Source organism: Citrus clementina, unplaced genomic scaffold (genome assembly GCF_000493195.1).
Source record: "Citrus clementina cultivar Clemenules unplaced genomic scaffold, Citrus_clementina_v1.0 scaffold_8, whole genome shotgun sequence".
NCBI classification, from domain to species: domain Eukaryota; kingdom Viridiplantae; phylum Streptophyta; class Magnoliopsida; order Sapindales; family Rutaceae; genus Citrus; species Citrus x clementina.
The window spans coordinates 24,567,446-24,593,912 of NW_006262022.1; the positions used below are offsets into that span (position 1 = coordinate 24,567,446).

Below are 26,467 nucleotides of genomic sequence, written 5' to 3' on the forward strand. Positions count from 1 at the left end.
AATGTCACCCCACCAGAAAAGTATAATGTACAGTAAATTTCAATAAATAAATATTCGATAAATTAATAATCTTAATTAAACAATAAAATCTCACAGTTCCAACTTACATCGATATAGTAATTTAACGAGCTCGTTAAATGTATAAGATAATTTTTTTTTTTTGAATCTTCTAGAGCCCAATAAAATATAAATTAATAATTATAAATTCAAATAGAATTCATATATTAAGGAGTTTTTTTTTCTTGACAATTTTAATTTTCTTAATTTCCATTCTTTTTCAAAATATAAATATAATTATTGAAGACTAAAAGTAAAACTAAAGACCAATGCATTTACTGAATTCATGTTATGTGTGCTTTATACATGTGAAACATTTCATCTTTTAGGGTATTAAATTCAAAAAATACGGACATCAAATTTATGTCTAGGTTCAATGCACTGACATTAAATTTTGGGATTCTATAAACATGTTCATAACATTTATTAACTGTTTTTGTATATACATGGGGTTCCAGTTATGGTACCACAACTGGATCCAGCCATTGAATTTAGTTTCGGTGACAATTGTGGATTAGATCCAATTGTTGGATTCAGCTGTGGTACCATACAACTGTGGTACCATAAGTTTGTCCATATACATGATAACCTGTTAAATTTATATATGAATCTCGGTAGAAAAAATATTATAAGTATTAAGATGGCGTGAGTAATTAAGATATAAAATTCTTCATAAATTAATAAATAGTAAGGTAAATTGATAAATTATTTATTCATTTATTAATAAATAAATAATTTCAATAAAATAATATTTTTTTTATTAATCCCGATAATATTATTTTATAATGGGTCGATTAATTTAAGTGGAAAATTAAATCATACACGTCAGTTATGTGGCGTCTGGAAATTGCTATAGTAGACTTTTATTTTCTTGAAAACGAAACCATAAATATAATAACACTTTTTGTCAAAATTGATTGATGGTAAAACCGACGGTTGCTTATCGTTTTGGACCAGAACTTCCAAGAATAATTCATTTAACATTTCTGCTCGGTTGTGTTGGGTTGGCAAGCTCCAATGATAATTGAGACAAATTGGAGCCATACAATTGGAGGGACATATATAATTGTTCCAGCATAATACTTTTCAAAAAGAAAAAAAAAAATTGTTGCAGCATAATAATAATTGATGCAACTATTTTGTTTTCTGTCCCTTCTCATCCTACTTACAAATTGGATACGAACCCTAGTCTCATGATCTTTGGTGAATTTATGTAAACCACACGGGTGTTGATTTATTCAAATTAATTCGTCAACGATCACACCATTTAACTTAATTGAACATCACAATCGTTGAAATTGATCATATAATCACTTTAACTTAATTAGGAGGAACCCCGCAATAAGTGATATTGAAATATAATGAGAATCACGTTTAAATATTTAATTTTCTTGTTTTTTGACTTTTATGTTAGAAGATAAATAAAAATGCACGACAGTTTAAATTGAAAACCCACTTGGGATTTCACGGTCTAGAGGGACTGATCAAAGTTTCAAAAGTCATTACTGAAAAATGACCAATCTTTATTTAATTAAATGATTAATTGTTTAGAGGAAGCTTTATTATTTAATTATATTCTAATAATTAATATATAAAAATGGATTACTGTTTAATAATTTAAAATAACTAATAGTAAATACGTAAATATAAATAAAGTTGAATAGCATTAATTTAAAATTAATAGTAATATAAATAATAATATAAAATAATATGACATATGCTATAGTACATATTGCACCAAACATTATATTATATGACAGTTTACTACACCTTAGTGTAATACATCGTATTGCAAATATATCTAATGCAAAATAATATCATGTTCCAAACGCACCCTAAAATTATAAATTCACTTATTGGAGGCAAGGCAATTGTTGTCTGGTGAGACTTGGGAGAAAGTAAGGGGATAACAATCTTGATAACATTCTACTTCATTCATCTTATATAACTAGTGATTAATTTGTTGTAATACTAAAACCCGATTTAACAAAAGTAATCTTGACACATCATAACTCAAATTTTTTAAAGATAATTAATGAAATGCCTCTAAAAAAATATGTGACCTTCAATTTATCGTCTTGGTATATTTTAGTGTCTGTTTATTACGTATGATCAAATGAATGCCAAAAGAATGAGTTAAGGATGGACGGTACTCTTAGTTTATTTCAATGTTTTTGAAAGCACCATTTAATAATAACAAAATAATAATAATAATATAGTAATATAATGTCGTCGACTTTTCTTGTAATTTTGGTATTACATTTACATCATGTATGACATCTATGGCTAATAGTATTGTCCTTAAAAAAATATTGTCTTATAGGAATTCTCCACCGTCCGTTTGCTGAGCGGATGAAACTAGCAACAAGTTGTTGCAAAGCAAATTTTAAACTAGCAAGTAGCAATAAAAAGGAGCATGATGTCAACCGCAAACGGCAGAACTATATGGGGTGATAGATTTGATTTTGAGCTCCACTCACATAAAATTAGATGAAAAGCTATATATAAATTACTCACTCCATTGTTATTATCTAATTTGGCCTCATATCTACTACCAAAAAAGAGAGCAATTAAAAAACGGTGAAGAGGATAACATTAAAAACCAAGTGAAACTTGTTAGTTCTCTCGTTAAAAAACATTTTACATTAGAACTATGAGTCTATGACATCATAAATTGGACTTATTTTGGGGCGAAGGTGTCGTATCATGAAGCCCAAGAGGGTACAAGAATGCTAGGGTGTTTAATAAACGGGCCTGGAGTCCAAAAATGCAAAGTGACCACAATTGCATCATTTATTATTATTGTTCGTTGATTAATGCGTATTATATTATCACAAATAAAAATGTACAACTAAAATTTGACACATTTTAATTATCCAATATAAATATGATACGAATAAATCGTTAAATTTGACACAATTATTAAATAAATCTAATTCATTTTGACACATTTTTTTTCCAAGTCAGGTTAAGGTTAAAGATCTTGTTCTATTTACCATGATTAATGATACAATTATATTTTCTAATATAAATTAATCTGTAGGTTCTTACCATCAAAACTTAAATATTGGACATTATTCTTTTTTTTTTTTGGGAAGAATGAACATATACGTGGTGCTTCATTTATAAAATTTTAAATAAATTTATAACTTTAATAGTGTAAATATATAAAATATTAGTTAACAGATATATTTTATACTATCGATATATAATATTATTTACATATATAATTAACACTTTAATATTATAAATGTGTAATATTTTTATAGATATCTATATTTTATAATATTAGTAAATTATATATGTACAAATATTTGATATAATTTTATTAAATATATGAATATATAATTACTAATTAGTTCGGTTTGTAAGTAGCTACCGAAACGTGCGAGGCTAAACTTATACTTCCATTCCTTACGGAACATAAGCGAAATAAAATAGCATGTAATCTCAGCCGCTCAATATGGACCGTCCGATCCTCTACCCTTCTCTTTATATCTAACCTTTCGACTCTTGCCTCAACTCCGCCTCCTTGGCCTCTGTCTTTTCCAGTTAGGGTTTTGGTTAATAAGATCTCTTCTAGGGCTTTTTGTCTGCTCGTAATCGTCAAAACTCATTTTAGATTCAGTTCTTTGCTCTAATAGCAGAAATACAGCTTTTTGGATAATGTTTCATCTGGGTTGCGTGCAAAATTTATCGAAATATCTTCATGGCTTCACTATCTGGTCAGTGCGGATATTTTCAGTTCCCACATGACTCGTTCCCTTGAAGCAATATTAATCGTGTTGTTTTTATTGTAATTAATCTCTCCCTGAGCCCTTTTTTTTAATTTGCTTTGGGAGAACACTTGGCAACTATATTTATTTAACAATTTTATTTTTTTTTTAAAAGAAAAAATTGTAATATATTTGTTTGTATTGGCAATTGGGAGTATGTTGAATAACGGTGATGAGTCTACAGACCTGTAATGATTTGCGAAAATGATCGCAACTCTTTTTGAACATCTAAGGGACTGAGTTTTTATTACTTCATATTACTCCCATTTTAATTAATTACAGCGAGCTTTTGCTTAGTTTATGTCTGTTAGTTTTGTTTGTGTATGGAGATTATTTCATCAGTTCAAAGGGCTTCAAATAATTTTGATTTTCGTTATTGTTTCTTGCTTACTATTTGTGAGGCAATATCATCACTCAATGGAGCCCAAAAATTTGTTCCCCTCGCTATCCAGGGCGGTATTTGTATTTGTGCTGTACTTGGACGTCGGGGAACTACATTGTTTCAAAATGTAAACTGCAATTTTCTTGCCAAAATTACATTTTCTCTTCTTTGTTTGAAGAAAAAAGCTTTGATGAATCAGATCGTGATCCTGATCCTGATCCTGATGTAAAATAAGTTCTTCGCTATATGATTACGGAGGATTGATTCAAGAGGGGCTAACCCTAGGCGTGAGCGGTGTTAGATTTTGGACTGAACCATTTTCAAGGGCCTGTTTCATGGCGATCCATAACAAACTTTAATTAACGCGATGAGTTAAGTTGTTATTCTATAACTATACAGAAAAAAAAAAAAATGGGCTTACATTCTGCCTTGATGTGCTACCGTTTCTCGTTGTCGGTAGGTTCTTGGAAAGAGAGATTTAGCCAAGCCCAAGGTTTGGCCCAAATTGAAAAATACCCGTTTAAAGCAACAGGGTTAGCCTGATTATATAAACTTGATGGATTATGATTGACAACAAAATCAGGATAAAATTATCTCAATTTGTAAAATTCAATTTTCAAATATATGTTAACTAATGGATGGAACAAAATATTTTCTTTTTAATTTTTTAAATTATTTTGTTAAAAGATAAGGATACTTAATTCTTTCATGAATTGATTGAACTCAACTAGCAAATTATATAAAGTTATTTGAGATCGATGATGGGAATGATAACTCTTTTTAAATTGACTGTTAAAATGAGGTTATTAAGGCGGATCAAGTTACTGATCAAGTCACGGTGCAACTGTAGTACTGTGCCACAGTTACATCCAGCCGTTGGATGCACTTGAATTGGTGGGGTCTACTGGCATCCAACGGCTGGATGCAACTGTGGCACAATACCACAGTTGCACCGCAGGTTTCCCCTATTAAAGTCTCGTTTGAAATTAAGGTTGAAACTCAATAAACTATTTATTTTATAATTTTTGATAAAAATAGTGTTTGGTAAATTTTATAAAAACAACTTATTTCATAATTTTCTCTATTTCGTCAGCAACTTGTCAAAGCAAGTAGAGGGTTGCTGACAATTATATTATAACCCTAGTATTTTAATAAAAAGACAATTATATCTTACTTACCCTCATATATAAATCATTAGATTTTATATTACCGCCACAATTTAATTACCGTCATAACCACGTACGTTCTCTCAAATTTTGATCCAATAATTTCATCTTCTAATTTCATAACTATGCTTTTAAAGTTCAATCTATTTTTAAAAGAAAAATCTGTTGTATTCTTTTTATTTGTGCAAAATTTGGTAAACCCATAGGTTATCAAGAATTATTTAATCATGCTCAATCATCGCTTAGAAGTGTTATTGAACGCACATTTCGAGTATGGAAGAAAAGATAGAAGATTTTGAGAAATATGCCAAGCTATCCATTTGCCAAACAAGTGAAAATAGTCATTGCAACCATGGGATTGCACAATTATATAAGGAGACATGCCCAACATGATCTTCATTGTGATAACATTGAAAATTACCCTATTTCAATCTTTGATGAAGAAATAGAAAGAGACAATAACACTCAAGAAGAGTATCACAATATTAATGGCTCTGGTCTCAAGAAATGAAAAATTTGAGGAATTTTATTGCAAAAAAATTATTGTGAATGTTATTTAGATTATTATAAGTATAAATTTTTATCATATTTTTTGCAACAGATTATGAAGTTCTTCAAAATTTTCTTAATTGAGTTTTTTTAATGTAATTTTACATATTTAAGAAAAAAATATGTCTAAACAATTTATTAAACATAAAATAAAAGCAATTAAAATGTATATATATTTTGGTCATTATATAATACAACAACACTTTAGTAATAAGATTTACCAAACGCATGTACTCAACTTTTCAAACTCACAGCAACCGTAACAGCACAATTTACCCAACACTGATCTACTTTTTTAATCAATAGCTTATTTTATCTTCACAGCATAAGCAACTTACTTCATCAGCCTCCGCAATCCCAAACTGGCCCTAAATGTGGATCGAGATGACATAATTAATCAAATAAGTAATTGTATCACAAACGAGTTTGTAGGTTCGAAGAAAATACTAAGCCTAGTTACTAAACATATCTTACAGACTAGATTATCAACTTTACTGTTAACTGAAGGTGGATTGAGAAATATTAAATATTGTAACAACCACCAATACCGTCAATTCATCTTGTCCACTTTATGAATGAGGATTAGAATTCAATGTTGAGTTTTTTTTTTTTTTGAATCAATTATCAAAATTTATTTTGAATTTTAAATTTTTTATTTCTATTACCTAAGTGCTCAGTAAAAATTCAGTTCAACACTAAATCCTTATCCTATGAATGGTATTTATATATGACAAATATACCTAACATTTAATTAAGAAACTTGCAATTGTCTAATATATATATATATATATATATATATATATATGTGTGTGTGTGTGTATATTTTTTTTTCTTGTTTCTCCATTTTTTTAAGAAAAAAGAAATTATAAAATTAAAAAAAGAAAAAGTAAATAATTATCGGAAAAAAGAGTCGAGGTTCAGCGCACAAACACGCTCCGATAACGGTCACTTAAACACGTGTACGCCTCTCTGTCTCTCTCTATGACTGCAACCCTATCTAACGGTAACTTCGGGGAAGGCGCCGATCTCAGCGTGCCAATTTCTGCATCCATCATGAAAATTAAATTATAAAAATAAGACAGACATTTGCATTATTATTACCAATCAGTCCCCCTCATGGCCTCATCAGTGTAAGGAGTCAAACCTCAAACACGCACTTCACACAGTGTTTCTCGTGTTCTCATTAAGCAGCCTTGTTATCAAGTAACGTGTTTGACCTTTCACAACACTATAGAAATAGAAATAGAACCTCCCCTGCTGTGGGACCCTACTCTTGTCCCTAAATGACATTATTGCCCGTCGCGCAATCTTTTCTAACTTTCTTCCGGATTTTCTTTTTTGAAAAAACCTTAATTTTGAATAATACAAAATTTTATTTATTTTAATTTTCAAGACTTAAGTTTAAAATTTCTCTCCGATTCACTTACATCCACCTCTCCTTTCTACAGATTCAATCTATATTTGAACACGAGCTACAAATCTTAATACTCCTTGCTTGCTGATATGAATAAGTGACGGACACTATATTTTCAGAGATTTTATTATTAATAATGAAATTATGATTATGTATCTAATAGTGTATTATTTTATAATGATTATGTAACCTAATAGTGTATTTGATATTATTGGAAAGTAAATCATAAAATAAAATGAGAAAACGTAAAGGGTAAAAGTGACATTTAAGTTGGAAAACTGGTCAAAGACAGCTACAGAAACAGCAAAATATCCTCTCTTTTTTGGTCCAAAAAAACACGGAGGAAAGAAGGTGTATAAGAAGAACGGACATAGACTGTCTCTTCATCTCCGTCTCCAGCTCCTTTTAAATATCTTCTCATTAACTCATTCAACACAAAATTCGAACGTTGTATTATTATTATCATCACAACAGCAAAAACACAAGAACAAAAACAACTGCAACAAATAAAGCAAAGAAAGCAGAAGCAGAAGGAAGTTTTGGAAAAAAAAAAAAAAAAAGATGTCTTGTTCGGTAGCAGTTTCAAACTCTCCTGTATTTTCGCCATCATCGTCTCTGTTTTGCAACAAAACGTCCGTAATCTCTCAGTCTCCAGAAAAAACCCTGAATTTGCCATTAACCCATGTAAAGTTTTCGCCTTCTTCATCATTATCACCCACTTCGCCTTCGCCTTCTTCTCCGCTTCGTTTTCGCCTTCAAAAGCCACCAACTGGGCTCTCCTCTTCTTCCTCTGCTGCTTGTTCTTCGTCCTCCTCCTCGTCACCCTCAGCCTTGGCGACCGGCTCGGGGACAGCATCTCAGCAGCAGACGATATTGAAGAGAAAGAGGCCGGCGAAGCTGGATATTCCGGTCGCTTCGATGAGTTTTGGAGGGCTGGTGACTCCAAGAGAGGTGAAAAGAGACGAGGTCGAAGATGAGAGAGATGGCTTTTATTCGGTTTATTGTAAACGAGGAAGAAGAGAAGCGATGGAGGATCGTTTCTCTGCTCTTGTTGATTTTCAAGGAGATTCCAAACAGGTATTTTTATATTTGTTTTTGAAGATTTTGCATCGACAAAATTGATTATTTGGGTTTCATCCTATAGCTGAGTTTCCCTTTCTTTTTTTTTCCCCCATTGGTTTGGATTTGTTAAAGTACTTAGCTTTGGTAAATTGGTAGTTCACGGATTGTAATTTGTTACATGTAGAGGGGGAAAAATATTTTTGAATTAGTTTTAAAATTGTTGATGGAATAGGACAAACTGGTAGAAAGTAGTGAAGATTGAAAGAAATTTTAGCATTAAAGATTATGTTTCGGTGAGATAAGATTATTAATCTGTGAAGAATTTGTATAATTGTTGGCTATAGAAACTATGATTAATGGGGTCTGATGTGTGTCATTTGCAGGCAGTTTTTGGTATTTTTGATGGACATGGAGGTGCCAAAGCTGCTGAGTTTGCGGCAGAGAATTTAGATAAGAACATTTTGGAGGAAGTCCTGAGAAGGGATATTGAAGACCAGATTGAGGATGCAGTTAAACGTGGCTATTTAAACACGGATTCTGAGTTTCTTAAAGAAGATGTCTACGGGGGTTCATGCTGTGTGACAGCTTTGATACAAAACGGAACTCTTGTGGTCTCCAATGCTGGCGATTGTCGCGCTGTTATGAGCAGAGGAGGCCTTGCCGAGGCACTCACTTCAGACCACCGGCCCTCTAGGGAAGATGAAAAGAGCAGAATTGAGACGATGGTAAGCATCTGGCTGCTCGATTGCATCAATCTCTCTTTGTGCTTAAATCTTATGTGAGTTGCAGCTAATAGGTTATGTTAAAATTTTGTTATGTAGGGCGGCTATGTTGATTTATGTCACGGTACATGGAGAGTTCAGGGGTCTCTAGCTGTGTCTAGAGCCCTTGGGGATCGGCACCTTAAGCAATGGATCATAGCCGAGCCAGAGACTAAAATCATTCGAATCAAACCCGAATACGAGTTCCTAATCTTAGCATCTGATGGCCTCTGGGATAAGGTATTTGTCTTGGAAGCCATTTTTATCAGTGAATTATTTTGCATGCTTCTTATCCTTATAATCGAATAGTTTCCAGATCAATCTAAACAAAATATTTCTTCCTTTGGTTTCAGGTCAGTAATCAAGAAGCAATTGACATTGCTCGCCCTTTTTGCCAAAGCATTGATGCACCAGAACCAATGTTAGCGTGTAAGAAGCTTGTAGATCTCTCTGTTTCACGGGGCTCAGTTGATGATGTTAGTGTGATGCTGATTCAACTGGGGCGCTATCTTTGAATCATCCCAAAACAACATACAGTAGAAAATTGAACTAACGCCGAGGCCGAATAAAATTTCTCTTGCTTAGTTACCATTAGGTGAATTATTCCAAGTAGCTTTTAATCAATCATCTAGGGAGGACATTTCCACCTACAATTGAAGAAGAGAATTGATACCAGTCATAGATAATTTTTTGTTCTTTGATTTGTAAATAAGTTCATTCTTTGTGTAACATTACTTATCAGCTATTATAATAATTAAGCATAAACTTAGTGTACAAGTTCAAAGCAAATACAAATAAAAGGATTCAATTTTCGTGGGACATCTAGAAGTGGTGATCCTGTTCAAACGCCTGTGTACACGTTAATTCTCTTCGCTTATGTAACCGATGTTATGTCATGTGTGGCGTGGCTTCTTTTGAAAATCGGATGTCACAAATTTGAGAAACTTCAATGTCCTGCAATCTGCATCCAGCCCAAACTACTTGTTCCATTTCTATGCTTTTATGGGGGGGTCAAAATTGAATGGTCATTTCGCACTTTCTAGAATTTTATCTGTTTTGATGTGAGAGCATACGCATATTTCAAATTAACTCATTCACGTTGGAAGTCTACGTTTCTAACATTGTCCCAGTCCACTCCGTAATAATTATAAGAACGCACTCAAAAGGATTACAAATTAGGAATGGCGATGCAGAGAATATCTTGTACTATGAATTTGTATCATTAAACCTATTTTCATAAACATTATCTTGTATCATCTTTTAGAATCTCATTATACATTGATGATAATGGATGGAAAAAACTTCCACCAAAACCCATATCGGACCTAATAATTTCCCCAACAATAAATGAACCCGTACGCCAATTGAGGAAACCAAATCTTAGCTCAAGAAACCAAAATAATTCAACATGAGGAACAAAATAAGTGTGAGTGTATGCGGCTGCCGACCAACTGCCCCCACTTAAGCTGCTACCAAGGAACATGGGCGGAGCATGATCATAAAATTTTAAAGGGAATGAGATTTTGTACAACTTAAAAAGAAGAAAACAGAGAAACATACTGCAACATGAGCAGCTGTCCAGAAAAGAGGATTTGAGATTTAACGGAGTAAACTAAAAAGGCCATAAGATATAAAAGCTTTTGATCCCACATCACACGTTCTTTCAAGTTTCAATAATAATAATGCTGGCGGAGTGGTTTCTTTCCTCCAAGGGGCGTACGCGGCAACTTGGGTTCGTTTGACGGCTGGCTTTGCGGTGATCTGCTTGGTGTCCATGGCTCTTGCTTAATTTGCTAGCTGGTTTTCATGGGCTGGGACCGATACATGCAACGTGCAAGTCAATTGAATGACAAATTACATATATTCAACAGAATAGTCTCTCATTCATCACTCTTTTAATATTGAATTTCCAAAAGTTCCAACGAAAGGATAACTTAATTATCAAAAGGGTATTTTAGTAGAGTTTACTGAGGACATACATAATTTTAAAAACATAAAAACTTGCTTACAAAGTATATATATTTCAACTAGCATTGTTGCATATGTTACCATATGTTAAATGATATATTTCTTAACCGTGTATTACTACAAATGTATGCGTGGTAAGAGATTATTAAAATATTAGCATATAGGATACATCAACATTGGATCCAAACTTCAAATAGGAGGAAATTGTTTTGGAAATGTGAACGTGGAGTAGTTTGGATCTTGTCAATTCATTCACAGGCGAGCGATCTCTTATCACGATCACACAAAGTGCGGAAAGGAATTAATTAGGCCGGACCGAGTCAAGCCACAACAAAACAACGTGACATTACTTTTGGTTCCATTACAACTGGCGAATTTTGTTACGCATGCATATGAATCTTTACGAAAATAAGCCGAAAAAATAATGCAAGGTTTGCATGTCCATCGCTGAAAATGGAACGCTGCCGTTCATGCACGTTAGATTGTCGGCGTCCTATCAATGTTTTGCTTTCCTGTCTGCTTAGTTTAGTTTTTATTAGACAAAAACATAACCCCCTCCACATTTATGATTTATCTCTTGCATGCGTTTCCAACAACTTAAACCTAATAGCTTTAATTAAGTATACTGTTCCCTACGAATTAGAAATTGAAGAGTGCAAACATTTCTGCATTTAGGCTACGAATTTGGCCTATTTAACACACACACACACATATATATATATATATATATATATATATATATATATATGACTTATTCACAGATATAAAATGAAAAGAAAACATCGATGTATGACTATGAGTTCAGTCCGTATTTTAGAAGGCACAAATATTTATTTATTCCAAAATACAAATTTGACTTATACAATGTTATAAATTGGTACATTTGTATTTCAAAAAAATGTGGATTTCATTGCATTTTAAAATCATTAATTTGCTAATATAACGTATTTAATTAGCTCTATAAAACTTGTAAAAAAAAAAAAAGTTAGTATCTATACACCGCTATTGAGGAAGTATAGAAACAACCCATGCATACCTTTATTTTATTTATTTTTTGCTATTTAGTTCTTGAACCTTGTCATGCAAAATTAATTTATTAGGAAAAAAAAAGTGGTAACCAGATCAATTATACATGAATCATAATAGAGTTGGCCAGAATTTGATAGACACAAGGAAAGAGATTTTGTAAGAACACACGACAACCGCTTTACAAAAGATCAGTCGGCACTTGATATTTGTCTGCTGCCCAGTGGCTTATTATTTAATTTCCAAATGGATGCTCCCAATTTCAAAGGGTTCCTTTTTCCCTTTCCTTTTTCTTTTCTAGGGACAAATTAAACACAACAGTTTTAATGTGGACAATTTCTTCCCACTTTTCATTTTCTTCTTGGGTAAGAAATTTGTTCCAGCTTATCCAATATCCAGTTTCTTGCGTATAATCCTATATGTGATAACCGTCTAAGCATCCACATATATATTGCACGTGGCATGTCGGCATCTTTATTATTATTATTATTATTATTATTATTATTATTATTGTACTACCCACAAATGAATGCGACATGTTATAAGCAATAGAATCAGAAGATACCACCCCAAATTATACCCATTTAGTTGGATATTTCACAAGCAATTACAATGAAATTTGAGCATCTCGCACAGCTTCGTTCTGATTAAACACAGTTAAAATATGGTGTTATTTTAATCCCCACCTCCATGTTGTTTTAATATTGAAATGCTTTTGACCTTACTGTTGGGTTCACATTAATAGACTTGAAATATAAACACTCGTCTTAAATATTATTATTCAATTCTTACATTTGGTGTTTTTATTTCATTTTTGTGGACTCTACGTACATAATCTTAAAGTTGAATTCATTTCACAACAGGGCCGTTAAGACTAATATTTAATAGTAACTTAAACTTTTTACTTAATAAATCAATGTGTGATTTGTTCCAATCCACAGCAATTGTGGCTTAGATCACAACAATACAACATCAAATGAAGCCAAATTTTTTGAGTCAAACGATTTCAATAGCATAAAAATTTTAATAAGAAAGTCGTTATTAATTTGGTAAGCTAGTTCAAAGACGGTGGCGGTTAAAATAAAATTTACATCATAATAATAATCATAAATAAATAAATAAATAAAAATTGTGACTTATACAAAAATTGGAACCATGAGTTCACGAAAGGGTATCCAGCTTCAATCCAGATCTTTTAAAAGATACGATAGGATATATAATATGAAATGCTTTACAGATGGAGTTGTCAGGCAAATTCAATGCCAGTTTTTTTTTTTTGTTTTTTTTTAATCTTAATTTAATATAGTTTCTTGTTTTCATTATATTTTTATAATTAAGATAATAAATAAAATAATATAAAAAATAAATATTTTATGTGATGGAGGCTGGTGGTGCACGTCAACAGACATGATCGACTCAAACTCTAACTCCAAAAGCCAGACGCAGGCATATATCCTGCCAATTGGGACATCTCTTTGTTCTCGGCTGCCGATACGTGGACCTGCAGTTTTTCGCCAAATCAGCGCACTCTTGGGCCCTGTAATTAGCTCAAATTACCGGTCTCCACCGAACTGTCTCTGGCAACATGTGGCGGTGGACTCTGCCACTTTGCCAACAAACTCGGCACCTCCTCATTTATTTATTCTTCATTCTTTTATGTTTCGTGCTCTCTCCATCTCTCTCCATTTCGGAGATTGCACGTCCACTTGTAATACCATGCACGTCCGTCCGTCCTCGTTGATTTTATTACATGCTTGCCACTCGAGGACTCATTAGCCCATGATTACTCGAGATTAACGTCACGCACGTCGAAATTAATTAATTTTTTTTTATAATTTCAATAACAAGAATGAATAAAAAGAAAACATGACAATATATAGTTGCTATATGAGCATGAGTCAAGTTTTAAGACATCATATTTTATACACAATTTTTTAATTATTAAATTCACGTGTTGATATTAAAATTTAGATCGACGATAAGAGTTATTATTTAACTCTTTTTCAATTCCCATCATCGATATAAATTTTATTATCAATATCATATACTTTCAATCATTAGAAGTTTTTCTATATAATAAGTCAATTTATAACAATTAAAAGTAGTGTTAGATAGAAGAGGAGATGATTGAAGCACATTTAGCATGCATACATTGGAATTAGATTGTTGCACTACTTCTCTATCTAGCACGACTAGTTCTCTCACCCACAGCCACAGGGCCACGTCACTTACGACGCAATAAAATTTGGTCACCGCACGAAGAATTTGCAAATCTATTTCCATTACAAACCACATGTTAAAATACCAACCAACCAATCACAGACAAGGACTAACCTTGCACGTTTAAATAGCAACGATCTCACTCTCACCCCCCACCCGATTAACGGCTCAGATCTTCCCCACATGCTCCTCCGGATAAGGATAAAACCCAGTATCCTCTCTTTTTACCCCCGCCCGCACCCCACTACGTCAACTCCTGGCCTGACAAATCAGTTCTAGCCCCAGAAATAATTTTGACGTCGCCAAAACAGTTCCTCACAACACAAATTATCCATTTCTAAACTCCAAGTCATCATTAAAATATTCTAAAATTCCATATATATATATATACAGAGATCGTTCTTTTGGGCCCTCAGAAAGCTACCAAGAAAGCCATCATACAACACAACACTCTCTCTTCACAAATTTTCAAACGCGGCAACTCTCAGGTTTTAACAACACAAGCAAGCAAAAAAAAAAAAAAAAAAAGCTTTTATTAAAAAAAAAATGGTTTCTTGGGTGAGAGGCAAGTGCATAGGCAGAGGCTCCTTTGGAACCGTCAACGTGGCCGTCGACAGATTCAACGGCGACGTTTTTGCGGTGAAATCAGTTGATCGAAACGCCGCGTTGTGTCACCATATGCCAGCAATTCAAGCCGAGTGTTTAGAAAACGAAATCAGAATTCTCCGCTCACTCTCCTCCCCTTACATTGTCAAGTACCTCGGCGACGACGTGTCATACGAGGCCCCCACGACGTCGTCCTCGTGCCGGAACCTCCACCTAGAGTACTTGCCAGGCGGCACCGTCTCCGACCTGGCAACAACTCTTAATGCTTACGCGGACGAGAACACCTTGCGTTCACACACGTACTGTATTGTCTCTGCGTTGAAGTACTTGCATTCTAGGAACATCGTACACTGCGACGTCAAAGGCAAGAACGTACTAGTGGGTCCCAATTGGAGTTTCGTTAAACTCGCCGATTTCGGCGCAGCGGGGGAGGCGACGGTTTCTGACACACGGGGTGTCAAGATTCTGCCGCGTGGAAGTCCCCTATGGATGGCGCCGGAGGTTGTACGAGGGGAGTCTCAGGGACCGGAGAGTGATGTCTGGTCTTTGGGATGTACGATTATCGAGATGGTCACCGGAAAGCCCGCATGGGAAGATTTCGGTGCCAACACGCTGAGTCGAATCGGATTCTCCGATGAGTTGCCGCGGTTTCCGACTCAGTTGTCGGAACTCGGTCGTGATTTTCTTGACAAGTGTTTGAGAAGGGAACCGGGTGAGCGGTGGAGCTGTGATCAGCTGCTAAAGCATCCATTTTTACAATCGGTGTCGCCGAGCGATGCGAATACAGTCGCTGAGTCGTCCCCGCGGTGCGTGCTCGACTGGGTCAACTCAGAATTCGAGGAAGAAGGAACAAGTGATGATGAGAAATTAGAGGCTTCGGCGAGAGAGAGGATGGGTAAATTGGCAGGTTCATCGGGGGCAATTTGGGAACCGAATGGTTGGGTGGCCGTAAGAGGAGGAGATGATGAAGTGGTGGAAGGAGGGACGCGGAGGGAATATTTAAATTCGGTTAGCAGCAGCGCAAGCACCGAAGGCGGGCGGTCGGTAAATCCGGAATCAGTAGGGGTAAAAGAGGAAATTGAGACAAGGGTAAATTGGGGACTCGATAATGTTGGTGGGTGTCTGAGCTGTCGTGATGGGTCGCCAGAGGTGGAATTGGCGGTGGAGATGAAAGAAACGGGCATTTGCAGAATGAGAATGCGTAAATCATTATTTTTATCTTTACCATTTTGTCGTACGAGAATATTCAGATATATTTTATTGGTGGCGTGTGGCATTTGCTGTTATATTCTTTTCCCCTTTTTATTTTATTTTATTTATTGATTAATCTCAAACTCAATATATGGACAATGCGAGGGGAACCACCGATTAAAATTAATGTATCTCGTGTTCAGGCAGCGCTTTACGTGCCGTAGACTCGCAAATTTGCCGACGGTAGGTCACTCTTAAAACACGAGTGCGCTAATAACGTTAAATATCTGAAAGTAGATTCATTAGGACGACAGATTCCGGATAAGAGTCTTTTGGTATGCGTCCAATTCAAGATATTCCAGGATCGTTACTGTGCCGCTGCTTTCTACTGTGATTCTGAGTATTGTTCTCACACTTGATGGCATCATTTGGACGTCGTTTGTTTATAAGCCAGTTTTGCATGATGACCGATCGATCATAGCCATTTCATTTAATTTCTTATGAAAGTGGATAAATATGAAGAGTCAAATCATATGATTAATTAATTTCGCTAAAATATCATCAGCTGTTGTTAATCAATAGAGGAAATAAATTAAGATGAATGATGTTCTATATTGAAGGCGGCTAGTTGGCCCAAAAGGCTAAAATATCATCATCAGCTCAATCTGCCACTTGATTTGCACATTACATGCAATCAATCTCTCAGTATTCCAACCGGCATGCATAACCATTGAGCTTGAAATTAACCAAAATATAATATTAACAATACCCAAAATCAAACTGTTAATATATCAATAATTGTCATGTGATTTCTGAACCACATACAAAACTAATAATGCAAATTGATATTATCATATGTGTCACATTGTTTTGTTAACAAATTAACGGCGTGCAAATCTGCAGCGCAGCTACATTTGCCAGCTAATTGAGTGAAGTTAGGCGAAGCATTGAAGCTCCCCCACTAATAATATGCTTTGTCTCCCTATGATCAGCATCACTTATTATGGCATCATTACTCAATTTTTTAACTCTACTCGTTCCAGGACTTTCTCTGAAGATCCAAACGTTCGGGTACCAACCAAACAGGACATTAGCTGTCGTGCTGCAACTCCACGGAAGATTCAGCTTCATTTTTATCTGCACCTGTTATCGTTCAACACGTGCGGAATTAAGATGCTTAACTATAAATATTCCATCAAATTTAGTCTAACAAAACAAGAATTGGAAGGATCAAGGAACCTACGCGGTCGCCTGTCGGTTGAAACTTATCCGTGTTGTTATCGCGGGTTAATCATTAATCACGCCAAAGATTAATTAGCGTGCGCGGACCATTTTTCATCTTCGTTTGAACAAATAATAATAAGAAAAGATTGCGGCTGAAAAATATGTATACACGCATCTTTTTAATTGTCAAAGTCCGACGGGCCTTCTCATGCGGATAGACTCGAGCACATAAATGTGAAGCCTAACTGTTGACGGGCCTTGATCTCTAGGTTCAATTCAATGGCTCTTTAAGGACACTCAACATTGTACTAGTACATAAGGCATGACGTTAATTAATGTCGGTAGATCAAAAAGATTTGGGATCACGTGGGCGTTTTAATTTGAGAGAATCCTTGCACTTACAATGTTAAGTATAAGAATTTGAGTCTCTATAAAAATATTATGAGGTTAATTTCAGTCTTCCTTCGATTATCAAATAATTTAGTGGAGTCAGTCTATCCCTCACAAAATGTAAGTGGAGTGGACATTTTTTGAATATTAGAAAATGTTTAAAGAATCTGAGCAGCGTTTTATTGGAGTACATGACACGAAAAAGGTCTCAGTTGTTGTATAATCCGTTTGTAAATATGTATAATTTGTTTGTAATATGTAAATATTAATTATAATATCTAATGTAATATCAGTAACAGTCCTGTATAGTAGTATTAAAAAAAAAGATTAACAAACCAACAACGATTACTATAATTTAGAAGCTATCAACGTATAATGTATCAATAAGTGGACAGTTACGCATAAAACACTTAGGTTGAGAATCTATCTAATGAAAATCACAAATGCAAGGCGGAGGGATGTTAGAGACTTTGTTCTAGATAAACTATGGCCACTTTTAAGGTTGTTGGAAGTTGTTTGAAGAACCTAATTATTAATTACGGGGCTTCATAATTCTGTTTCTCGTCGGAAAGGCAAAGCAAATGGATGACACAAGTTGTCTATTGGATAACTACACGAATGAAATGGCGTTTATTGATAAGACGTCAAACGACAAGTCATCCAGTCGATTGCTTTGTTAAAGAATGACTTGGACTTGCTTGTTTACTTCATTGAGCAGGTTTGTGTTTTTAGACTGAGATATCTTTTAACTTAGGGTGAATATAACTTAATCTTCTGTTTTATTTATTTATTTGATTTCTGCAAATTATTGAAGACAGCTTAAAACTTTCATATTTATATGAAGTTTTAATTAAGACCGGTTGTTTGAAGCTACACCTCTGATATCTGGATATTATTGCTTTTTAATTAGTGGTTCTTCACTTATAACTTTGCTGCGAGAAGTATTTGCTTTGTGCACATGTGATGATCTTTTTCTTGTGTTCATTTCCAATGGCGTGTGAAATTATATTGCTTTGTAAACTTGGATTGTTGTTCATATTTTCCTAACCTCAAATCTTTTCTTTTCTTTACTTAAATCGAAGTTTATTCGAGAATACACCACAAATTATAGTGCTGTCAGAAGCACAATAAACATGTTCTTACTCTTGTTTAATGCCAATTTTACTCCCCGAATTCTCTCATCTTCACGTTAAGGATCACTGTTACTTGAAAGCTCTTAATTAATGCTTAGCTGACTGATCATTTTTTGGTTGTTCCGGAATATGTATGCCCAGTTGCTTCCTCTTACTTTGCCCACACCACAAATGCCGGGAATAGGTGGTGGAGGTTTTGGTTGGCCACAGCCACCACCAGCAATGAGAGGGATGAGGATGCTTTCGATGCTTCCATTTGGCATGCCCCTCCAAAGAACTCTTACTGATCTCTGGGTTTCTAGGTCATGCATAAACCTTACTTCTACTTGAAGAGGTTAAATTATCTGAAGGTTCCTCTCTTTATTTTTCAAAGTGATTTCCATCTATCGAATGGTCTGCAAAAATAAAGGGATTGTGTTAACATTTAATCTTTTGCACTAACTACAGGGCGTCATTGGAATTTTTTTTTGGTTCAAAGAAACAATTTTTCTCCTGTTGTTAAAGACTAGCTGTGGTGCCAAGAAGGCGTTACAGGGCAGATCATTTTGTAGTTGGAGGTAGTGATAGAATTTCTTTGAAACAGTAGCAAATTTGTCCCACCTATAGCTTAGTCTAGTGTTTGCTTTATTGATTAATTTCAATACTTAGCACAACTACTCTTCTATTACATGGACAATGGCAATTTTTACTCAGTTTCTATGAATTTTTTTTTATTTGATACTTTCATTGAAGTTTTCAATCATCTTCCCACAAGTTTTATTTTGATAGTAATAACATTCTGAGGCAGCAAAAGCAAAGTTTTCTTCACATTGAGCGGTATCTTTGTGGCTGCTTTTTAATGTCACTAATCATGGAACTGCATTACCACTACTCATCATACTGTGTTTTCTCTCTTATTAGCCAAAGTTACTAAGTTGGCATGCTTGATATAAGCGGTTACATGATTGTTAGGCACGGGAACTAGCCAAAAATATTTGGTACATTATTTCTTTCTAGACTATAAGTGCAGAACTAGGAAGCCTGCTTCCATATATTCTGTGGTCCATGCATATGGATGGCAATAGGGTGAGTTTGTGGTGAGGATTATGGTCTCTATCTTCATCCTTCAACTCGAAACAATCTCCAAATCTACCTCCATACCCAATAATTTTTACTTGGAGATAATTCGGGGATATTCTTGATAATCCCTAAATGAGACTAGGGTTAAAATGAGGTATCGATCCCCAATTATTATTATTTTTAAAAAATATGATAATTTTATCATTACTTGCTCTTTTCATTAGTATTCTCAATAACTAAATAGATAAAATTGAACAACTATATCGCTATAGTTTCCGTGATTCTTGTTTGCCCTCTAGTTTGTGTGTGTTGAACTTTTATGAACAAATTGTTACTCGTAGTAGGTCAAGATCTTGTAATCTCATATGAAACACGCAAATATTCAATCTGGCTAATCCCTGCATATTTCGGAACTGCACTCTTGAAACCATTAACTTGATACTTCCAAATGTAGAGCTTGATTCTTCCAATGTTTACGAGTTCTTTTATATTTATATGTTTTTCATATACTAAGTGTGCTAGACTCTAGTGTTCAAATTAGAATTAGGAAGCTTTGGTGGAGCTCTAGCCTTCAGTTTATCAACTTGAGAGAACCAAAAATTGTAAATTAGAGTTTCCTTTTAGTAATTTTTTAAAATTATCACCATAATAATTTTATTTTTCTTAAATGTAGTAAATTTAAAAAATTTTGTTTTTAGGTTTGGGGGCTAATAAAATTCCTAAACTTGAACCTAAAATATTTTGGGCCTCAGGCCTATCTCATAATTAAAACCAACATTATTTTTTAAGTATAGCGGTTATATCTAATTTAAATTAATCGGGTATCGTTGGTTCAAGTAATGTGGATAGACTTTGTAAAAAAAAATTCTAGTATTTTAGTAACTTATAAATTCAATTATGTCTTAATTTTTTTGGGAATAATCTTTAAATTATTTTTACACTAACAATCTTTAAACCTAATTTTATTATTTAGCTTATATCCGAAATTTGAAAATCTTATTTCTTATGCTAAACCAAACAGACGGTAATTGGAAATAAGCTATTCTTATCAAGGGAATCCACCGTTCCATCATCCAAACGGGCTCACTAAGAGGTGGAAAGCTGTTTTCTTTATCCAGGGAATACGTAACCACGCCGTTCAAATATTTCCTGATTTCCTTTTAGAAAATAACCACTGGGTCTCTACTTTCTGAACCATTGCAATATCAACATAGTCTACATTTTATTTCTCATTCCGGTCCCTCATTACTCACCGGATTTTAATATGTTGCGGAAGTAAGATTTTTTTTTTTTACAGTAATTTTCTTTTTTATTTGAATAAATTTCAAGTTGAGCCCCAATGACAACTTTTGATGCAACTAAGAATATATATAAGAGCTTTATTAACAAATTTTTCTAATTTTTCTCTTCAATTTGTTTTCTTACGTGACAAATAAAAGTATGTAAAAGTTAGTTTTCTCCTAAAGAATTCTTTAAATAAAAATAAATTTATATTATTTGTTGAATTGTGTCTAGCTAATAAATGAAAGATACTTGGGTTTATAAGGATAATATGTCACTCCACCCAATAGCCTAGTCTTTTGGGTTAGATATTAAGAAAATCTAAGTCTAACCCCCCAACAATTGATATTAGAACTAGACCTTAGTAGCCAGAATGTAGTGATTGAACAATTCAGGTGTGTCAGACAAAAGGACCGGGATCCCGCGGTGGTTTCGTCCGAGAGCAGAATTGTTGAGTTGTGTCTCACATTAGCTAGTAAAGTTATAAATGGGAGATACTTGTGTTTATAAGAAGGGTAGTTCACTCTATTCAATAGGCTAGTCTTTTGGACTGAATACTTAAAAATCTTAGACCCAACCCCCAACATTATTTTAATTACATTTTTTCTCTACTTAAATAATAACAATTATAATATTTTAACCAAAACACATCAATTTAAGTAGTTTTCATAAACAAAATTTCGGGTTAAATACCGGTTTTGTTAATTAAATTTGGCACACTCAATGAAATTATAGCATAACACCTTTTCGAAAAAAGGTGAGGAGGATAACATTAAAAACGGAGCCTAAACCAAGTTAAATCTGTCGTTAAAAAACATTCTACATTAGAACTTTGGCATCATAAATTGGACTTGTTTTGGGGGGAAGGTGTCGTATCATGAAGCCCAAGAGGTACAAGATGCTAGTGTGTTTAATAAATGGGCCTGGAGTCCAAAAATGCAAACTGGCCATAATTGCATCATTTATTATTATCGTTCGTTGATTAATGCGTATTATATTATCACAAATAAAAATGTACAACTAGAGCCATTAAAATTTGACACATCTTAATAGTTCAATATAAATATGATATGAATAAATGAGTATGAATTGTTAAATTTGACACGATTATTAAATAGATTGAATATGGGTTGACACGATTTTTTTTTCAAGTTAAGTTAAGGTTAAAGATCTCCACTTATTTATCTTGATCAATGATACAATTATATTTTCTAATATAAATTAATTTGTAGGTTTTTGTCATCAAAAATTAAATATTAGACATTATTCTTTTTTTTTTTTGTTGAAGAATGAACATATATGTGGTGCTTCATTTATAAAATTTTAAATAGATTTATAACTTTAATAATGTAAATATATAAAATATTAGTTGACATATATATTTTATACTGTCAATATATAATATTATTTACATATATAATTAAAATTTTAATATTGTACATCTATAATATTTTGATAGATATCTATATTTTATAATATTGATAAATTATATATGTGGGAATATTTTATATAAATTTTATTAAATATATTAATATATAATTACTAATTAGTTCTGTTTGGAGGTAGCTACTAAATTATACGAGGCTAAACTTGTACTTCCATTCCTTACGGAACAAAAGTGAAATAAAATATCATTTAATCTCAGCCGTTCAATATCGACCGTCCGATCCTCTACCCTTTTTATATCTAACCTTTCGACTCTTGCCTCATCTCCGTCTCCGTGGCCTATTTCTTTTCCAGTTAGGGTTTTGGGCTGCTTGCTTTCCTTCGTTTTGGTTAATAAGATCTTTTCTAGGGTTTTTACCTGCTCGTATTTTTCGAAATTCATTTCAGATTCAGTTACCCTCGCGCTGTCAGCCCCCATAGTCACAGTCACCGATCGGTCGCACGCAAACGAATCTCCCGGCACAGGAAAGAAATCAGAAGCAATGGCAAGCACCACCGAGGGTGATCACAGAGAGGAGGAGGTCCCACACAATGAGGACGAGGACACCGGAGCTCAGGTTGCCCCCATCGTGAAACTTGAGGAAGTCGCCGTCACCACTGGCGAAGAGGACGAAGATGCCATACTAGATCTGTAAGTACTTGTTTTTGTATATTATTGGCTAGATCCGATTGTTGTTTGCTGCTTTTAGGGTTTTTTTTTTAATTTGTAATTTTTCCTCCTTTTGTAGGAAGGCAAAGCTGTACCGTTTTGATAAGGACGGGAATCAGTGGAAAGAGAGAGGCGCCGGTACTGTTAAGTTGTTGAAACATAAAGTGACCGGCAAAGTTCGCCTCGTTATGAGGCAATCTAAGACTCTCAAGATCTGCGCCAATCATCTCGGTTCGTTATTTATTTTTAATTATTTCTGTTAAATTTGTATTCTATTTGTTGAATAATAATATAAATAAATGAAACTTTTTTTTGCTGAACAGTATTGCCGATGATGTCCGTGCAAGAGCATGCTGGAAATGATAAGTCGTGCGTGTGGCATGCTGCTGACTATGCTGATGGTGAATTGAAGGATGAGCTTTTCTGCATCAGATTTGGATCCGTTGAGAGTGAGTATTTCTTTTCCTTTATTGATTCAAGTAAATTAAATCATGTAACTAGTGTTTTGAGATTAATTACTGAATACCTCTGGCTTTTTTTAGATTAGTAATTAGTTCAATTCTTTCAGTTAAATCATTGTGACTTGCACGCTTGAAACCAATTGTGTATTGTGTTTGAACTATTTTTACTGCAAAGAGTTTATGGGATAGCTAATCAACAAAATGCTGTTGGGATTTATAAAGTTACCGAATGTTTTCATTCGTTTAGGTCATCAACTAATGTTTTGTTTTCTCTGTTAGACTACTCCCACTGTTATTATTATTATTATCATCTTTATGGTTGTGGTTAAAAGGAATACTATATCTAAAGTCCGGATCGCAATTGAGATTGTTAAATGTATGAGTCCTACTGGGAAATCTGTAATCCAGAAAGCCTTTTTAAGATTGCTTAGCGTCTGGGTCTGAGGTTGAGGTGCCTTGTATGGTTCTGTGGCTCATAGATATTGCAGTTTGCCACTATTATCTTTCTTGTATCCAAATTAAAGATAACTTAAACATGTGTTCTTACATGTCTGTCGACATTTTTATAGTTTAATATTTATTCTGTCATTCGGTGGGACTACTTTTTATCATTTCAATTGGGATGCTTTGGTTAGGTTTTGTGTGAATTGGAATTTTGATTACTGTTGATCATTACACCATGTCTCTGAACTGAATCAATTTTCTTGATGGCGTTATTAAAATTTTGGGAATGTTGGATTTATTTCTCTAGTTTGATAATCAGAATTTCAGTGGGAGGTTTTACTTATTATCTTATTTTTTGCCTTTCTCTTTCTCTCTGCGGTCTTTCTTGTGTCAATCTTATTGATCTTTATTGCTTGAGAAAGCAATTGGTAGCAATTTTTGAATATACTTCTGATAAATTTTGCAGAATTTATTTCTGGAAGAAAGATATATATATTTTAGTAAGATATATATTTTTAGTGCACATGTGAAAATGTTCTCCACACTCTAGACAGCATTAGGTTGGTTATATTTTGTTCTCATCTGTGGTGAAGTTCCGTCACAGTATAGTTGGATGGTATATTTTATAATAATAGTTGTTTCACCTCAATTGTCATTTTCTGTTTTTTTAATTATCTGTTACATAATGTGCTTTTTGATTCAGATTGCAAAAGCTTTATGGAAATGGTTCATGAAGTTGCTGAATCCCAAAAAAAGAAAGAGGAGAACAAAGATGCATCTGCAACTGCTGGTCTTCTTGAGAAATTGAGTGTTGAAGAAAGTAAAACTGAAGACAAATCTAGGGCAGAGGAGGAGGTGCCCAAAGAGGAGAAGGAGGAGGAGGTGCCCAAAGAGGAGAAGAAGGAATCCAAGAGTGAAGAAGCAGAGAAGAAACCTGAGGAGCCTGCTTCCTCAACATAGAGGACTGGGTTTGTTTTATCACCATATGCTTGGCAATGTGAAGAGGTTTGTTAGTCGACCTTGGTTCTCATCCATGTCTTGGCGTATAAATCTGGTGGAAATTTTGAACCAATTTATGGGCTGTAGTGGTTTGGGTCTGTGTCCAGTTTGAGTCTGTCGACAAGTGGTCAAGCTCAGGTCATGTTTGCATGTTGGGGGTTGTGTTTTTGTAGTTGGTATTCTCAGAGAGTTAAGTTAGGGCTTTTCCAAAATATATTACTGTTTATTGGTGCAAGTCCCTGATCATATATTGCTTAAGGTTTTCTTGAAAAAAACAAAAAAAATTACTTTCACAGGGTCTTTGTTGAGATATACTTTTTCTGCAATTCAAGAGTTTGGATTTATTATTTTAATGTTATATGATCAGAAATTGAGTGCTGTTGACTGTTCTTTTGAATGTCAATTCTGACTGCTTTTTCTTAGGGTGTTGTTGAGTTACCTGATAATGTAACTTACATTAACCCAATAGGTGTATTTAGTGACCTAAAAAGTAGTTTAGTTGATTCTACTTTTAGGTCACTAATTACAATTTAATAGTAAGTTACATTATAATATACTTTGTTTTTCATCAATCATTTAGTCATAATCTTAATGAGTTGGACACTTGGACATTGTATTTGCTGCATACGCATGGAAATTGATAATTTAAATTGTTTTTGAAGATTAAATATGTTATTATAATGTATTTGAAAATTTTCTTTTACGAATGTCGCGCGGGAGAGAATATCTCTAACTTATACATGCTGTGTTTTTGAATCCGATAAATATAATTACATCAACAGAAAATGGTAAGTGGATAAAAATATGACAAAATCATTTGTCTTTTTGTGAATTTTTGAATTTTTTTTAAAAATAATCTTTAAAAGACAATTTTTTATCACAACTTAAACACAACAGTGATATCACTCCCAATTGATATATAGATGCACAAATCATATGGAAGCTCGTAGATAGCTTTCTGGGAAAAAGGGTCAGCAAATGGCGATAGCCATGTGTCTACTAGCATGGCAAGACGCCATGACTAGAGGGGATGGCTGCCCAACCTTGTCGTTAAGATGGGTCGTCCCCCCCATCCAACTGATATTGTTCATCTTTGTTAAAATTGACACAAGGAGATCATTTAAGCTTAGACATGGGTTCCACAATGAGCCCATCAACCAGTCAAGGCGACCTACCTGGGTTTGAACTTCAATCAAATCAATA

The 26,467-nt window shown here is 34.0% G+C and overlaps 3 protein-coding genes and 2 non-coding genes across 5 annotated transcripts; all 5 read left to right on the forward strand.

Moving 5' to 3' along the window:
* The first annotated feature begins 3,995 nt into the window (after nucleotides 1–3,995).
* Nucleotides 3,996–4,079, forward strand: LOC112096610. The gene has a single exon (XR_002904508.1). It is a non-coding gene; the product is annotated as a small nucleolar RNA SNORD25 (small nucleolar RNA).
* Nucleotides 4,080–4,180: 101 nt separating this feature from the next.
* On the forward strand, nucleotides 4,181–4,333 carry LOC112096597. The gene has a single exon (XR_002904498.1). It is a non-coding gene; the product is annotated as a small nucleolar RNA snoR136 (small nucleolar RNA).
* Nucleotides 4,334–7,716: 3,383 nt separating this feature from the next.
* Nucleotides 7,717–10,014, forward strand: LOC18034889 (probable protein phosphatase 2C 25). The gene is made up of 4 exons (XM_006425034.2): nucleotides 7,717–8,421; nucleotides 8,790–9,131; nucleotides 9,228–9,407; nucleotides 9,521–10,014. Exons 1-4 carry the CDS (start codon nucleotides 7,906–7,908, stop codon nucleotides 9,680–9,682), a joined length of 1,200 nt encoding a protein of 399 aa, XP_006425097.1. The 5' UTR covers nucleotides 7,717–7,905; the 3' UTR covers nucleotides 9,683–10,014.
* A 4,514-nt stretch (nucleotides 10,015–14,528) lies between these two features.
* Nucleotides 14,529–16,413, forward strand: LOC18033869 (mitogen-activated protein kinase kinase kinase 18). The gene has a single exon (XM_024179534.1). The coding sequence runs from the start codon at nucleotides 14,928–14,930 to the stop codon at nucleotides 16,308–16,310; it is 1,383 nt and encodes a 460-aa protein (XP_024035302.1). The 5' UTR covers nucleotides 14,529–14,927; the 3' UTR covers nucleotides 16,311–16,413.
* Nucleotides 16,414–22,959: 6,546 nt separating this feature from the next.
* Nucleotides 22,960–25,686, forward strand: LOC18033755 (ran-binding protein 1 homolog b). Its single transcript, XM_006425038.2, has 4 exons — nucleotides 22,960–23,342; nucleotides 23,440–23,591; nucleotides 23,684–23,809; nucleotides 24,969–25,686. Exons 1-4 carry the CDS (start codon nucleotides 23,194–23,196, stop codon nucleotides 25,223–25,225), a joined length of 684 nt encoding a protein of 227 aa, XP_006425101.1. The 5' UTR covers nucleotides 22,960–23,193; the 3' UTR covers nucleotides 25,226–25,686.
* The last annotated feature ends 781 nt before the right edge of the window (nucleotides 25,687–26,467 follow it).